The sequence below is a fragment of the Mercurialis annua genome, linkage group LG8 (assembly GCF_937616625.2).
Source record: "Mercurialis annua linkage group LG8, ddMerAnnu1.2, whole genome shotgun sequence".
Taxonomy (NCBI): Eukaryota; Viridiplantae; Streptophyta; class Magnoliopsida; order Malpighiales; family Euphorbiaceae; genus Mercurialis; species Mercurialis annua.
This window is the reverse complement of record NC_065577.1, coordinates 5,162,300-5,179,106: the sequence shown is the minus strand read 5'-3', so window position 1 is coordinate 5,179,106 and position 16,807 is coordinate 5,162,300. Positions and strand designations below refer to the sequence as shown.

At 39.7% G+C, this 16,807-nt stretch overlaps 2 protein-coding genes and 2 non-coding genes across 6 annotated transcripts; 2 read left to right on the top strand and 2 right to left on the bottom strand.

Moving 5' to 3' along the window:
- Positions 1–1,197: 1,197 nt before the first annotated feature.
- LOC126661047 (uncharacterized) lies at positions 1,198–7,779 on the bottom strand. Of its 2 annotated transcripts, none has more exons than XR_008789708.1 (2): positions 3,449–6,803; positions 1,198–1,615 (listed from the first exon to the last, which is right to left on the bottom strand). XR_008789708.1 is itself a non-coding variant. In XM_050354799.2 (2 exons), exon 2 carries the CDS (start codon positions 6,486–6,488, stop codon positions 3,513–3,515), a length of 2,976 nt encoding a protein of 991 aa, XP_050210756.1. In that variant the 5' UTR covers positions 6,489–6,505; positions 7,424–7,779; the 3' UTR covers positions 1,198–3,512. The 2 variants fall into 2 exon arrangements, 1 of the variants encoding a protein (XP_050210756.1); XM_050354799.2 differs by adding an exon at positions 7,424–7,779 and having other exon boundaries at positions 1,198–6,505.
- LOC126662425 (small nucleolar RNA R71) lies at positions 5,737–5,843 on the top strand. The gene has a single exon (XR_007635799.1). It is a non-coding gene; the product is annotated as a small nucleolar RNA R71 (small nucleolar RNA).
- A 4-nt stretch (positions 7,780–7,783) lies between the features above and the next one.
- LOC126661048 (uncharacterized) lies at positions 7,784–14,365 on the bottom strand. Of its 2 annotated transcripts, none has more exons than XR_008789707.1 (2): positions 10,035–13,389; positions 7,784–8,201 (listed from the first exon to the last, which is right to left on the bottom strand). XR_008789707.1 is itself a non-coding variant. In XM_056104030.1 (2 exons), the coding sequence occupies exon 2, from the start codon at positions 13,072–13,074 to the stop codon at positions 10,099–10,101; it is 2,976 nt and encodes a 991-aa protein (XP_055960005.1). In that variant the 5' UTR covers positions 13,075–13,091; positions 14,010–14,365; the 3' UTR covers positions 7,784–10,098. The 2 variants fall into 2 exon arrangements, 1 of the variants encoding a protein (XP_055960005.1); XM_056104030.1 differs by adding an exon at positions 14,010–14,365 and having other exon boundaries at positions 7,784–13,091.
- On the top strand, positions 12,323–12,429 carry LOC126662424 (small nucleolar RNA R71). The gene has a single exon (XR_007635798.1). It is a non-coding gene; the product is annotated as a small nucleolar RNA R71 (small nucleolar RNA).
- Positions 14,366–16,807: the final 2,442 nt, after the last annotated feature.

Below are 16,807 nucleotides of genomic sequence, written 5' to 3'. Positions count from 1 at the left end.
AACCCTAGAAATTAGACATAGAAAATTCGGCCACCACCATTATATTATCCAAACCCGAACAAATACACACACATACATGTTGAGGATAAACCCAACTTGTAATAGAGTGGACCTAAGTCCGAGTTATCGTACCCACAAGGAGTGAATTCAAGAGTGATTATCGATGAGAGTGATTTTAGTTGCTATTCAATTCGTTTAGCAAACATGAATATGGTTTTCAAAGGATCAAAAGTCTAAAGGTAAACAACTACTAAACTTGCAATTAAACAAGATTGAACAATAAGGATTCAACTAAGGGTAAAAACGCTTGGAGGTTGCTAGTCATGCCAAAGTCATATCTAGGTAGTTCGGGTCAAGGTGATAGGAGCTTAGGTCGGGTCAAGCTATTCTACGGAACCAATTCCGCTCTCTCGAGCCGGAAGTGAATGAGTCAAAACTTGATTAACAATTCCGAAATCTAATCCACTCTCGTGCTCATAGATTTTGATAGAGTTAATCGAGCCGACTAATCAAGCAAACTCCACAACCAAGATAGCCCTAGATCATGCTAATGCATCTAGGTCTAAAGCATGTACTCCCCTAGGTATAGTCTAATTAGTTAACTCTCGTCCTCTTAATTAAACCACATAGCAAAGAATAAGAGGCCAACCTATACTAAGCATTAAGCTCAAGAAGCACAACAACCAACATCACCCATAAACCCTAACCCTAATCACCTATTTAATCAAGCATGGCAATCATAACAACCCCCAAACAAGGGGTTTAGCTACTAATCATCATCATGGCAAAACTAATTAAGCAATAATGAAGATTAGGCATAGAGTAAAGATTAAGTACCTTGGAGTAATAAATGAACCTTAAACACATGAACAAGATAATGAAGCTTCAATTAAAAGACTAATACTTGTATTTAATAAGTTTCCCAATATAGCAAAATCTGGAAATTAGTTTGAAGAACACCAAGAACTATGAAGATCCTTTACTACTTTTAGTAAGAACAATAAGAACAATGATTTAAAGCTAGAGAGAAAGTGTTGCTACAATAATGAGATGTCTATCAATTCTCTACCAAATCATCACATAACCTAAAATAGAGATAAAAGGGTTTTTATATGTTTACAAAAGAGGAAAGAAAAACATTCACTCAAGGAGTGTTTGGCCCAAAGAAGCAAAGAGAATCAAGCCTTCAAGCATTTGAAATCAAATTTTCCCCTTTACACAAGCCTAAGCTCGAATCGAGCTTGATTTTTTGCTCCTCAAGCTCGATTCGAGCTTGAATTTCTGGAACTCAGAGTGGTGAGCTCGAATCGAGCTCCCTCTTGGCCTTGGTGAGCTCGATTCGAGCTTGGCATTACGGTTTCAGCTCCGATCTTCAAAACTTCATAACTTTGCGTAGAAATGTCCGATTGAGTCGATTCTTGAACCGTTGGAAAGCTTGGGACGTCTACTTCAACTTTCATGAAGAACACAAATTCATTTGAGGCTTCTAGCTGGTTCCAATTTTCCAATTAGTGCAGAGGGGTCGGTTTTTCAGACTTGCAAATGAGCTTTCGCCTCTTTTCCGTCGACTTTTCCATCTTTTGTATCAAAATGCTTCCGCGATGCTCCAAAGTACCTGAAATAATAAAACATATAATAAGGCACTCGGAATACCATAAAACCGTGATAAATCATAATAAAAGCATGCGGAAACGGCACCCTAAATAGGAGTAAAATACTCCTATCAAACCTCCTCACACTAAACCTTGCTTGTCCTCAAGCAAGAAATGAATCTTACTCGGAGACGCATGCTAGCTAATAACTTCAAACCCGCATATATATCATACACAATGTTCCAACTAATGAATTACCAAACGAATGATTCCCGACCTAACAACTAAGAGTGATGCAAACAAGTGAGAAATGCAATGTCAATGACATAAATTGATAGCATCAAGGTTACAATCACAGAAGCATGCTTATCGACCATTCTATATTACAAACTTGCTATCTTATGCGGGACGTGTATACAAATCGGATTCAAGCTACGTTGGACACAACACGGCATAAATGTTCTACTACAAGCAATGGCGTATTCCTCACTAGATTTCACTCGCTCAAGATAACAAAGGGTATACAAAGAACACATGTAATAGTCACCATAGGCTTGCTCAAATTCCGGACTCCACTACTTAGTTCGGTTTTCGGCAACTATCAAATGGACTTTCAAGGGTTATAATGGGGCTAAGGGTTAGGGGTAGGTAAAAAGATAGATTTTTGCTAAAAACTTGACTTGAATAACAATTGCACTCTTTTACTTGGTCTAGCTTGGAAATTTTCATACAAGTGAACTTTTTAACAAATGAGAACTTTTCATGCCTTTGTTTATTCTTTCTTTCTTTTCTTTTCTTCAATTTCTCTCTTTTTTCTTTTGTTTTCTTTTTCATGTTTTTTTTTTATTTCTTTCTCTAAGGCATTAACTTATATTTTTAGCACTTAGTTCACTTTTTTCAATAGTTCATCAAGCTAGAGTTTCCTTATGTTTTTATATGAACTATTTCAAGTCAAGTTAGGGTGTTTTAGAGGTAAAATTTTGAAAAAGGTTGATTTGGGTGAAAATTGTGGTTTAAACAAAAAAATTGGTTAAGGCTCAAATTGTGTTATCTAGGGGAAAAGGGGTAGGCTTTTTGAGTGGGTTGGAGAAGTGTGTAATCCTAATTGCCATTATCACCTAATTGCCAAAAACTCAACAATACAATCTTGCCCGGAGATATGAGCAAGTTCTAGGACTAAACATGTAAAACACAACAACAAAATAGACTCGAAAAAACTCAAGACTTGGGTGTGTTTTAACCAATGCTAGAACTACAACAATCATGCCACATATGCCCAATTTCCTAAAATTCAACAATTTTACTACATACACATCATGTATCCGCATCAAGCTCGTTGGTCATGCATTTAGGGTCAATTGTTGCTAACAAGTGATTTCACCCTAATCTTATCAACTTATGTCATATAATTGGCATTTCACTAAGCAATCATCAACAACAATTGTTAGAACAAGAAAAACCATTCAATGATTCATTAACTAGAACATGACAATTGATATAATGCAAGTACTTGATCAACTTAGCTAACATGATATAAAATTAAGCTAAGGGTCATGCTCAAAGATTCGACCAAAATTCTCCTAAACAAAACATCAAAAACACACAAACAACTAAAATTAACAACGAAAAAGAAAAAACATCAAAACAAACAATCCTACGCAACTACATTCAATTTTCCAACCCTCCTCACACATTTCGATGCAATGTCCTCAATGCTAAGAAATTAGACAAATAAAAATTGAATTGGAGTTGAGTTTAGAAAATCAAATCTTGTGTGTTCAATCGAACACACAAAAACATAAATGAAACACTAAAAATAAGTAACAAAATATAAATGACAAGAAAAGAAATCGAACCTCTTGGGAATGCCTCCCAAGTGCGCTTGTTTTAAGTCGAAAGCTCGACTATCGATCCTCAAAATCATGGAGGATCAAAAAGAGCGACTTGCTCGCGACTTTCATCGATCAACACTCTAGGATATGGTTTGCACCATTCTCCAAGCACCTTAAAAACATCTCCATTGGCCCCCTCCAACTCAATCAAATCATTATCCAATTTGCGCCGTGTTTTAAACGGCCCGCTCCACTTAGAAATCAACTTCCCCGCTTGTGAATGTACTTGAGAGGTTCGAACTTGGACGTACTCACCAAGAGTAGCAACTTCCGTGCATATTTGTCTCTTGCTTGCGGTTGCTATCCCGTTGAGCTTCAACTTCCATGATGCCCAACGTCTTGGTTTTCCCTTGCGTGGCTTGACATGAGGTGTTGTCTTGATTTTTGCACACACAACCTCGGGTTCTTTCATAGGAACCTCCTTCATAGGCACATGGAATGTGGGCTCAATAGTATCAATCTTCATGCATTTCTCCTCCTCACACTTGCTTTTGCCATGCTTGATGTCAAACACCATGCTCTCATCATTCATTCTTAATGTTATCTTCCCCCCATTAACATCAACCAATGCTCTCCCCGTATTCAAAAAAGGACGCCCGAGAATCATGGGGCAATCTTTGTCGACCGCATAATCAAGCACAACAAAGTCCACCGGAAAGATGAACTTGCCCACTTTTACTAGCACGTCTTCCGCAACCCCGTGCGGTCTCTTGAGCGAATGGTCGGCCAATTGGAGCATCATGGAAGTTTGTTTTATCGGTTGGTTTCCACATATTTTCCTGAAAAGACACAACGGCATTAGATTTATACTTGCACCTAAATCGCAAAGACAATTAAGAGAAGTAGAAGTGCCAATTAAGCAAGGAATCGTGAAACTCCCTGTATCTTGTAGCTTGGTCGGTAGATTGCTTTGGATAATAGAACTACAACTTTCCGTTAGAGGAATTGTTCCGCCTTGTTCCCAACTTCGCTTGTTCATAATTATGTCTTTCAAGAACTTAGCGTATTGGGGCATCTCTCGCAAGGCATCCCCTAGGCTCATGCTTATTTGAAGTTTCTTGAATATTTCAAGAAACTTATGAAACTTTTCATTATCCGGAGCCTTTCTCAACCGGCTTGGGAATGGTATTTTAGGCACAAAAGGTGGTGGTGGTGGTGGCCTCACATATGGTTCTTCAACATCAATATCAATAGCCACCTCCTCACACGACTTTGGTAGCTCTTGACTAGAGCTTGCAACATCTATTACCACTTGAGGCTCAACCTCCACAATCATTGGCCTCTTGCCATTAGCTTTTTCAAGATCCTTATCATGATCAACATCAAGGACTCTACCGCTTCGAAGTTCCACAACTTTGATGGCTTTCACATGCTCTCTAGGATTGTTTTCCGTAGTAGAGGGCAATCCCCCTTGAGGTCTACCTTGAAGTGAAAGTGCCATTTGTGAGATTTGAGTCTCTAAGTGATGGATGGTGGAAGCTTGGTTCTTCTCCCTTTGCCTATTTTCATTGTGAAGTTGCCTATTTTCAACCTCCATCTTTTCAAATTTCTCCATCAATTTGGCAAGCATGTTTCCCTCATCCGTGTTCCTTGGTTGTTGGAAACCGGGAGGGTGTTGTGGTCTACCACCATAATTATTCCCTTGGTGTTGGTTGTTGTGGTATTGACCTTGTGGTTGTTGTTGATATTGAGGTCTATTTCCTCCTTGAAAACTAGGACCCGCTTGGTTGGAGGCTTGAGCATTGCCTTGACCTTCTTGGTTTCTCCATCCAAAGTTAGGATGATTCCTCCATCCGGGGTTGTAGGTATTAGAGTACGGGTCATTAGCTTGCCCTTGGCCCCCAACATAGTTCACTTGCTCACTCCAAGCTTTCCCCGTGGCATAACACTCCCCACTACTATGGTTGTAGTCCCCACAATGCTCACATCCCACTTGAACATAGGCGACCGGTGCGTTTCTTGGAGCAACTTGTTTCTTGAGGGCATCCACTTGTGCTTGTAGAGAAGCATTAGTTGCTTTTATGGCCTCCATTTCCCTCACTTGATCAAGAGTCATTACCGACTTTTGAGTAGATGGCGCTCTTCTATCAATAGGGCCCCAAGTGCTACTAACTATCGCCAACGTTTCCACCAATTCTAGCGCCTCTTCATACGTCTTTTGCATTAGTGATCCGCCCGAAGCCGCATCAATTGTTGCTCTAGTAGTAATAGTCGTCCCATCATAGAAGATTTGGATCACATGCTCTTTATTGAGCCGATGATGGGGGACACTCCTTTGTAAATCCTTGAAACGCTCCCATGCCTCATAAAGTGACTCCCCTTCAAATTGAATAAATTCAAGAATATCCTTGGTCAACTTTGTAGTCTTGCCATGAGGGAAATATTTGTTGAGAAACGCTTGAGCCAACTCTCTCCAATTGTGGATGGATTCGTTGGGTAGAGAGTGAAGCCATAAGCTAGCCTTGTCCCTTAAAGAGAAGGGGAACATTCTCAACTTGATTTGATCTGCGGTTATCCCATGAAGCTTGAACGTATTGAGTACACCCAAGAATTTGGCGATGTGCGCATTGGGATCCTCTTGACTCAACCCGTAAAATGCACAACGATTCTCTAAAAGTTGTATCGTACTTGGCTTGATCTCAAAGGTTGCCGCTTGAACCGGCATTGCAAAACATCCAAACGTGGCATTATCCACATTCGGCAAAAAGAATTCGCCTAAAGTTTGTCTTGGTTGATTGTGCACTTGTGGATGCAAGTGGGGTCGATCATCCCTTGGGCGTTCTTGATGCCTTTGGCGATTCACATTCTCAAGTGGGGGAGGAGGCGGATAATGTTGTTCCGCTCCTTCCACTTGAGGATTGAACCGCTCACCTTCCTCAAAATCTTCATTCTCATTTTCCATGATAGCGGGTCTACGATTTTCCCGCCTCACACTTCTTTCAAAGCCCCCGAGATTGTCTTGAAACGGTTCTAGTGGAAGATTAGCCCTTCGTGTATTGTGCATACACTATAGTTGATATCCTACACAAACAACAACAAGCAAACCACGCGTAACCCGGAAAAAAGCAAAAACAAACAATTGTAACAAAAACAGAAAATAAAACTAACTCGACCGAATTACAACTAATTTCAATCAATCAATAAACACTCGTCACTCCCCGGCAACGGCGCCAAAAACTTGTTGAGGATAAACCCAACTTGTAATAGAGTGGACCTAAGTCCGAGTTATCGTACCCACAAGGAGTGAATTCAAGAGTGATTATCGATGAGAGTGATTTTAGTTGCTATTCAATTCGTTTAGCAAACATGAATATGGTTTTCAAAGGATCAAAAGTCTAAAGGTAAACAACTACTAAACTTGCAATTAAACAAGATTGAACAATAAGGATTCAACTAAGGGTAAAAACGCTTGGAGGTTGCTAGTCATGCCAAAGTCATATCTAGGTAGTTCGGGTCAAGGTGATAGGAGCTTAGGTCGGGTCAAGCTATTCTACGGAACCAATTCCGCTCTCTCGAGCCGGAAGTGAATGAGTCAAAACTTGATTAACAATTCCGAAATCTAATCCACTCTCGTGCTCATAGATTTTGATAGAGTTAATCGAGCCGACTAATCAAGCAAACTCCACAACCAAGATAGCCCTAGATCATGCTAATGCATCTAGGTCTAAAGCATGTACTCCCCTAGGTATAGTCTAATTAGTTAACTCTCGTCCTCTTAATTAAACCACATAGCAAAGAATAAGAGGCCAACCTATACTAAGCATTAAGCTCAAGAAGCACAACAACCAACATCACCCATAAACCCTAACCCTAATCACCTATTTAATCAAGCATGGCAATCATAACAACCCCCAAACAAGGGGTTTAGCTACTAATCATCATCATGGCAAAACTAATTAAGCAATAATGAAGATTAGGCATAGAGTAAAGATTAAGTACCTTGGAGTAATAAATGAACCTTAAACACATGAACAAGATAATGAAGCTTCAATTAAAAGACTAATACTTGTATTTAATAAGTTTCCCAATATAGCAAAATCTGGAAATTAGTTTGAAGAACACCAAGAACTATGAAGATCCTTTACTACTTTTAGTAAGAACAATAAGAACAATGATTTAAAGCTAGAGAGAAAGTGTTGCTACAATAATGAGATGTCTATCAATTCTCTACCAAATCATCACATAACCTAAAATAGAGATAAAAGGGTTTTTATATGTTTACAAAAGAGGAAAGAAAAACATTCACTCAAGGAGTGTTTGGCCCAAAGAAGCAAAGAGAATCAAGCCTTCAAGCATTTGAAATCAAATTTTCCCCTTTACACAAGCCTAAGCTCGAATCGAGCTTGATTTTTTGCTCCTCAAGCTCGATTCGAGCTTGAATTTCTGGAACTCAGAGTGGTGAGCTCGAATCGAGCTCCCTCTTGGCCTTGGTGAGCTCGATTCGAGCTTGGCATTACGGTTTCAGCTCCGATCTTCAAAACTTCATAACTTTGCGTAGAAATGTCCGATTGAGTCGATTCTTGAACCGTTGGAAAGCTTGGGACGTCTACTTCAACTTTCATGAAGAACACAAATTCATTTGAGGCTTCTAGCTGGTTCCAATTTTCCAATTAGTGCAGAGGGGTCGGTTTTTCAGACTTGCAAATGAGCTTTCGCCTCTTTTCCGTCGACTTTTCCATCTTTTGTATCAAAATGCTTCCGCGATGCTCCAAAGTACCTGAAATAATAAAACATATAATAAGGCACTCGGAATACCATAAAACCGTGATAAATCATAATAAAAGCATGCGGAAACGGCACCCTAAATAGGAGTAAAATACTCCTATCAAACCTCCTCACACTAAACCTTGCTTGTCCTCAAGCAAGAAATGAATCTTACTCGGAGACGCATGCTAGCTAATAACTTCAAACCCGCATATATATCATACACAATGTTCCAACTAATGAATTACCAAACGAATGATTCCCGACCTAACAACTAAGAGTGATGCAAACAAGTGAGAAATGCAATGTCAATGACATAAATTGATAGCATCAAGGTTACAATCACAGAAGCATGCTTATCGACCATTCTATATTACAAACTTGCTATCTTATGCGGGACGTGTATACAAATCGGATTCAAGCTACGTTGGACACAACACGGCATAAATGTTCTACTACAAGCAATGGCGTATTCCTCACTAGATTTCACTCGCTCAAGATAACAAAGGGTATACAAAGAACACATGTAATAGTCACCATAGGCTTGCTCAAATTCCGGACTCCACTACTTAGTTCGGTTTTCGGCAACTATCAAATGGACTTTCAAGGGTTATAATGGGGCTAAGGGTTAGGGGTAGGTAAAAAGATAGATTTTTGCTAAAAACTTGACTTGAATAACAATTGCACTCTTTTACTTGGTCTAGCTTGGAAATTTTCATACAAGTGAACTTTTTAACAAATGAGAACTTTTCATGCCTTTGTTTATTCTTTCTTTCTTTTCTTTTCTTCAATTTCTCTCTTTTTTCTTTTGTTTTCTTTTTCATGTTTTTTTTTTATTTCTTTCTCTAAGGCATTAACTTATATTTTTAGCACTTAGTTCACTTTTTTCAATAGTTCATCAAGCTAGAGTTTCCTTATGTTTTTATATGAACTATTTCAAGTCAAGTTAGGGTGTTTTAGAGGTAAAATTTTGAAAAAGGTTGATTTGGGTGAAAATTGTGGTTTAAACAAAAAAATTGGTTAAGGCTCAAATTGTGTTATCTAGGGGAAAAGGGGTAGGCTTTTTGAGTGGGTTGGAGAAGTGTGTAATCCTAATTGCCATTATCACCTAATTGCCAAAAACTCAACAATACAATCTTGCCCGGAGATATGAGCAAGTTCTAGGACTAAACATGTAAAACACAACAACAAAATAGACTCGAAAAAACTCAAGACTTGGGTGTGTTTTAACCAATGCTAGAACTACAACAATCATGCCACATATGCCCAATTTCCTAAAATTCAACAATTTTACTACATACACATCATGTATCCGCATCAAGCTCGTTGGTCATGCATTTAGGGTCAATTGTTGCTAACAAGTGATTTCACCCTAATCTTATCAACTTATGTCATATAATTGGCATTTCACTAAGCAATCATCAACAACAATTGTTAGAACAAGAAAAACCATTCAATGATTCATTAACTAGAACATGACAATTGATATAATGCAAGTACTTGATCAACTTAGCTAACATGATATAAAATTAAGCTAAGGGTCATGCTCAAAGATTCGACCAAAATTCTCCTAAACAAAACATCAAAAACACACAAACAACTAAAATTAACAACGAAAAAGAAAAAACATCAAAACAAACAATCCTACGCAACTACATTCAATTTTCCAACCCTCCTCACACATTTCGATGCAATGTCCTCAATGCTAAGAAATTAGACAAATAAAAATTGAATTGGAGTTGAGTTTAGAAAATCAAATCTTGTGTGTTCAATCGAACACACAAAAACATAAATGAAACACTAAAAATAAGTAACAAAATATAAATGACAAGAAAAGAAATCGAACCTCTTGGGAATGCCTCCCAAGTGCGCTTGTTTTAAGTCGAAAGCTCGACTATCGATCCTCAAAATCATGGAGGATCAAAAAGAGCGACTTGCTCGCGACTTTCATCGATCAACACTCTAGGATATGGTTTGCACCATTCTCCAAGCACCTTAAAAACATCTCCATTGGCCCCCTCCAACTCAATCAAATCATTATCCAATTTGCGCCGTGTTTTAAACGGCCCGCTCCACTTAGAAATCAACTTCCCCGCTTGTGAATGTACTTGAGAGGTTCGAACTTGGACGTACTCACCAAGAGTAGCAACTTCCGTGCATATTTGTCTCTTGCTTGCGGTTGCTATCCCGTTGAGCTTCAACTTCCATGATGCCCAACGTCTTGGTTTTCCCTTGCGTGGCTTGACATGAGGTGTTGTCTTGATTTTTGCACACACAACCTCGGGTTCTTTCATAGGAACCTCCTTCATAGGCACATGGAATGTGGGCTCAATAGTATCAATCTTCATGCATTTCTCCTCCTCACACTTGCTTTTGCCATGCTTGATGTCAAACACCATGCTCTCATCATTCATTCTTAATGTTATCTTCCCCCCATTAACATCAACCAATGCTCTCCCCGTATTCAAAAAAGGACGCCCGAGAATCATGGGGCAATCTTTGTCGACCGCATAATCAAGCACAACAAAGTCCACCGGAAAGATGAACTTGCCCACTTTTACTAGCACGTCTTCCGCAACCCCGTGCGGTCTCTTGAGCGAATGGTCGGCCAATTGGAGCATCATGGAAGTTTGTTTTATCGGTTGGTTTCCACATATTTTCCTGAAAAGACACAACGGCATTAGATTTATACTTGCACCTAAATCGCAAAGACAATTAAGAGAAGTAGAAGTGCCAATTAAGCAAGGAATCGTGAAACTCCCTGTATCTTGTAGCTTGGTCGGTAGATTGCTTTGGATAATAGAACTACAACTTTCCGTTAGAGGAATTGTTCCGCCTTGTTCCCAACTTCGCTTGTTCATAATTATGTCTTTCAAGAACTTAGCGTATTGGGGCATCTCTCGCAAGGCATCCCCTAGGCTCATGCTTATTTGAAGTTTCTTGAATATTTCAAGAAACTTATGAAACTTTTCATTATCCGGAGCCTTTCTCAACCGGCTTGGGAATGGTATTTTAGGCACAAAAGGTGGTGGTGGTGGTGGCCTCACATATGGTTCTTCAACATCAATATCAATAGCCACCTCCTCACACGACTTTGGTAGCTCTTGACTAGAGCTTGCAACATCTATTACCACTTGAGGCTCAACCTCCACAATCATTGGCCTCTTGCCATTAGCTTTTTCAAGATCCTTATCATGATCAACATCAAGGACTCTACCGCTTCGAAGTTCCACAACTTTGATGGCTTTCACATGCTCTCTAGGATTGTTTTCCGTAGTAGAGGGCAATCCCCCTTGAGGTCTACCTTGAAGTGAAAGTGCCATTTGTGAGATTTGAGTCTCTAAGTGATGGATGGTGGAAGCTTGGTTCTTCTCCCTTTGCCTATTTTCATTGTGAAGTTGCCTATTTTCAACCTCCATCTTTTCAAATTTCTCCATCAATTTGGCAAGCATGTTTCCCTCATCCGTGTTCCTTGGTTGTTGGAAACCGGGAGGGTGTTGTGGTCTACCACCATAATTATTCCCTTGGTGTTGGTTGTTGTGGTATTGACCTTGTGGTTGTTGTTGATATTGAGGTCTATTTCCTCCTTGAAAACTAGGACCCGCTTGGTTGGAGGCTTGAGCATTGCCTTGACCTTCTTGGTTTCTCCATCCAAAGTTAGGATGATTCCTCCATCCGGGGTTGTAGGTATTAGAGTACGGGTCATTAGCTTGCCCTTGGCCCCCAACATAGTTCACTTGCTCACTCCAAGCTTTCCCCGTGGCATAACACTCCCCACTACTATGGTTGTAGTCCCCACAATGCTCACATCCCACTTGAACATAGGCGACCGGTGCGTTTCTTGGAGCAACTTGTTTCTTGAGGGCATCCACTTGTGCTTGTAGAGAAGCATTAGTTGCTTTTATGGCCTCCATTTCCCTCACTTGATCAAGAGTCATTACCGACTTTTGAGTAGATGGCGCTCTTCTATCAATAGGGCCCCAAGTGCTACTAACTATCGCCAACGTTTCCACCAATTCTAGCGCCTCTTCATACGTCTTTTGCATTAGTGATCCGCCCGAAGCCGCATCAATTGTTGCTCTAGTAGTAATAGTCGTCCCATCATAGAAGATTTGGATCACATGCTCTTTATTGAGCCGATGATGGGGGACACTCCTTTGTAAATCCTTGAAACGCTCCCATGCCTCATAAAGTGACTCCCCTTCAAATTGAATAAATTCAAGAATATCCTTGGTCAACTTTGTAGTCTTGCCATGAGGGAAATATTTGTTGAGAAACGCTTGAGCCAACTCTCTCCAATTGTGGATGGATTCGTTGGGTAGAGAGTGAAGCCATAAGCTAGCCTTGTCCCTTAAAGAGAAGGGGAACATTCTCAACTTGATTTGATCTGCGGTTATCCCATGAAGCTTGAACGTATTGAGTACACCCAAGAATTTGGCGATGTGCGCATTGGGATCCTCTTGACTCAACCCGTAAAATGCACAACGATTCTCTAAAAGTTGTATCGTACTTGGCTTGATCTCAAAGGTTGCCGCTTGAACCGGCATTGCAAAACATCCAAACGTGGCATTATCCACATTCGGCAAAAAGAATTCGCCTAAAGTTTGTCTTGGTTGATTGTGCACTTGTGGATGCAAGTGGGGTCGATCATCCCTTGGGCGTTCTTGATGCCTTTGGCGATTCACATTCTCAAGTGGGGGAGGAGGCGGATAATGTTGTTCCGCTCCTTCCACTTGAGGATTGAACCGCTCACCTTCCTCAAAATCTTCATTCTCATTTTCCATGATAGCGGGTCTACGATTTTCCCGCCTCACACTTCTTTCAAAGCCCCCGAGATTGTCTTGAAACGGTTCTAGTGGAAGATTAGCCCTTCGTGTATTGTGCATACACTATAGTTGATATCCTACACAAACAACAACAAGCAAACCACGCGTAACCCGGAAAAAAGCAAAAACAAACAATTGTAACAAAAACAGAAAATAAAACTAACTCGACCGAATTACAACTAATTTCAATCAATCAATAAACACTCGTCACTCCCCGGCAACGGCGCCAAAAACTTGTTGAGGATAAACCCAACTTGTAATAGAGTGGACCTAAGTCCGAGTTATCGTACCCACAAGGAGTGAATTCAAGAGTGATTATCGATGAGAGTGATTTTAGTTGCTATTCAATTCGTTTAGCAAACATGAATATGGTTTTCAAAGGATCAAAAGTCTAAAGGTAAACAACTACTAAACTTGCAATTAAACAAGATTGAACAATAAGGATTCAACTAAGGGTAAAAACGCTTGGAGGTTGCTAGTCATGCCAAAGTCATATCTAGGTAGTTCGGGTCAAGGTGATAGGAGCTTAGGTCGGGTCAAGCTATTCTACGGAACCAATTCCGCTCTCTCGAGCCGGAAGTGAATGAGTCAAAACTTGATTAACAATTCCGAAATCTAATCCACTCTCGTGCTCATAGATTTTGATAGAGTTAATCGAGCCGACTAATCAAGCAAACTCCACAACCAAGATAGCCCTAGATCATGCTAATGCATCTAGGTCTAAAGCATGTACTCCCCTAGGTATAGTCTAATTAGTTAACTCTCGTCCTCTTAATTAAACCACATAGCAAAGAATAAGAGGCCAACCTATACTAAGCATTAAGCTCAAGAAGCACAACAACCAACATCACCCATAAACCCTAACCCTAATCACCTATTTAATCAAGCATGGCAATCATAACAACCCCCAAACAAGGGGTTTAGCTACTAATCATCATCATGGCAAAACTAATTAAGCAATAATGAAGATTAGGCATAGAGTAAAGATTAAGTACCTTGGAGTAATAAATGAACCTTAAACACATGAACAAGATAATGAAGCTTCAATTAAAAGACTAATACTTGTATTTAATAAGTTTCCCAATATAGCAAAATCTGGAAATTAGTTTGAAGAACACCAAGAACTATGAAGATCCTTTACTACTTTTAGTAAGAACAATAAGAACAATGATTTAAAGCTAGAGAGAAAGTGTTGCTACAATAATGAGATGTCTATCAATTCTCTACCAAATCATCACATAACCTAAAATAGAGATAAAAGGGTTTTTATATGTTTACAAAAGAGGAAAGAAAAACATTCACTCAAGGAGTGTTTGGCCCAAAGAAGCAAAGAGAATCAAGCCTTCAAGCATTTGAAATCAAATTTTCCCCTTTACACAAGCCTAAGCTCGAATCGAGCTTGATTTTTTGCTCCTCAAGCTCGATTCGAGCTTGAATTTCTGGAACTCAGAGTGGTGAGCTCGAATCGAGCTCCCTCTTGGCCTTGGTGAGCTCGATTCGAGCTTGGCATTACGGTTTCAGCTCCGATCTTCAAAACTTCATAACTTTGCGTAGAAATGTCCGATTGAGTCGATTCTTGAACCGTTGGAAAGCTTGGGACGTCTACTTCAACTTTCATGAAGAACACAAATTCATTTGAGGCTTCTAGCTGGTTCCAATTTTCCAATTAGTGCAGAGGGGTCGGTTTTTCAGACTTGCAAATGAGCTTTCGCCTCTTTTCCGTCGACTTTTCCATCTTTTGTATCAAAATGCTTCCGCGATGCTCCAAAGTACCTGAAATAATAAAACATATAATAAGGCACTCGGAATACCATAAAACCGTGATAAATCATAATAAAAGCATGCGGAAACGGCACCCTAAATAGTAGTAAAATACTCCTATCAATACACACACCAAATAACATCGAAATCCAGTCCTAAAACACTGGATTACGTCTTAATTCTCTAAGAACGCAACGCAAAAACCAGATTCGAAGCCTAATTACGCATCCACTTCATTGGCAAACGAGCCAAGGACTCAGACCGGTAATTCTGAGGACCCAATAATTAATTCCTTTGATTTTTCTGTCTATTTATTTGCCATGATCAATTAGGATGCATGTTTAGTCTTTTTATTGTCTTTGCCATTAAAATTGCCATGTTAATTAAATTCGATGCTTTCAATAAATTGCCATGAATTCGATGAAAAAGCATGTTAATCATTATAATTAGTTGTTTTAATGTTCAAACCTAAAATATAATCGATTAGATGTCTTAGAATGCATGTTTTAAGGTGTTTTTAAGTGTTTTTTGCCATGAAAAAACTTAATTTCGAGTTGCTGCCAATAAATAACTTTTTACATAGATGGGCTTTAAACACTCTGATTATGTATTTTTTGGATTCCTTGTTCGATTTTACGTTGTTTTGACTACTTTAGCATGAAAAATGGAATTAAAACGAGTGAGAACGAAGCGAAACAAAATTCCGGAAAACTGTTGCAAATCAAACCGCCGTGCTCCTCCTTCGTCAGCTTCATCCCAGATCCTTCCAGACGTGATCCGAACTTCAAAACGTGTTTCTGGGCCCATACAGACGCCAAATCATGCCCACTTTAAACCTAGACATAGATAATTTAGTGTAGATTCATATTTTGTAATGTAATGGGCCAAGCCCGATGTAAAACGGACTCAGAAGTCCAAATATGTAACATCGTGTATAAATCGGGCCCACGAGCCCGAGACCCAGCAAACCAGCAACTTCCAGAGCCGATTCCGGGCTAACCCAAACTCGGAATCGACACCGAATCAAACCAGTAGAACTGGATCGACGAGACGCACAACTCTCGTGATTTGACCGAAAGCTCATTCTGACCAGACCGATGGTCAAAACTCGCGCGAGTGTCAGGCACTCAAAGTCAACGAGGTTTAAAAGTATCTCTAACCTTATATGTATATCCAACTGCCCATGAGAACACTATCACTGTTTACTGCTTTCCAAAAGCATCCAAATCCAATAATAACCGGTTAAAAGACTAATCACCTAAAGTTGGCCCATTAATGCAATTCCAGCCCATCACCTACACATCGTAGGACTAATACAAAAATGTAGTAACAGTTGTATAGGTTTTTCAAGACTTACCTAATAAAATCAATCAATCACACTTTTACATCCGGCTTTAGGCTTTGTGCATGTAATCAATCCAGACCAGATAGACTTATGGTATTTGCTAGAAACCTCTAAGTTTAGATTTATGCTTAGGAGTACCTGCTATTTGCCTCAAATACCATTCCAGATCGAGTCATATGCGCGTCCAACATGTTACATCTTTCATACTTGTTTATTTACAGCTTTCATATCCTGTGAACTGCATATGCTGTTGAGATGAGATATAACGCGAATATGTCAGAAAATAAAGCCGGTAACAGATAAGACAAGCACAAGAGTCTCGGGGAGGTCCACGAACCATAGTCTTTGGTCCGATGCACGATAGTCTTATTGGAGGCGAGTATGGCTATCTAGTCGGTTAAACGACATTTCCTAGTTGAACCAGGTGCCGACTCCACTTTCAAACCATTTACAGATCGAAAAGTCAGCCATAAGCCTTGGACGAGCGACCCTCGAACTCCGCTCCGCTCACAGTACTACTCTACACCTGAGATCCTTTCCCTATATGCCTTTAATGATTTCTCACATGCCTGTTTCCATAGTGTAGCCTTACCAAGTGTCATCTGAGTTAGTCTGTGTCTTGAATTTATTATTAGTGTGATGAATAATCTTCTTATTCTTGTTACTGTTGTTCAAATTGTTCAATTT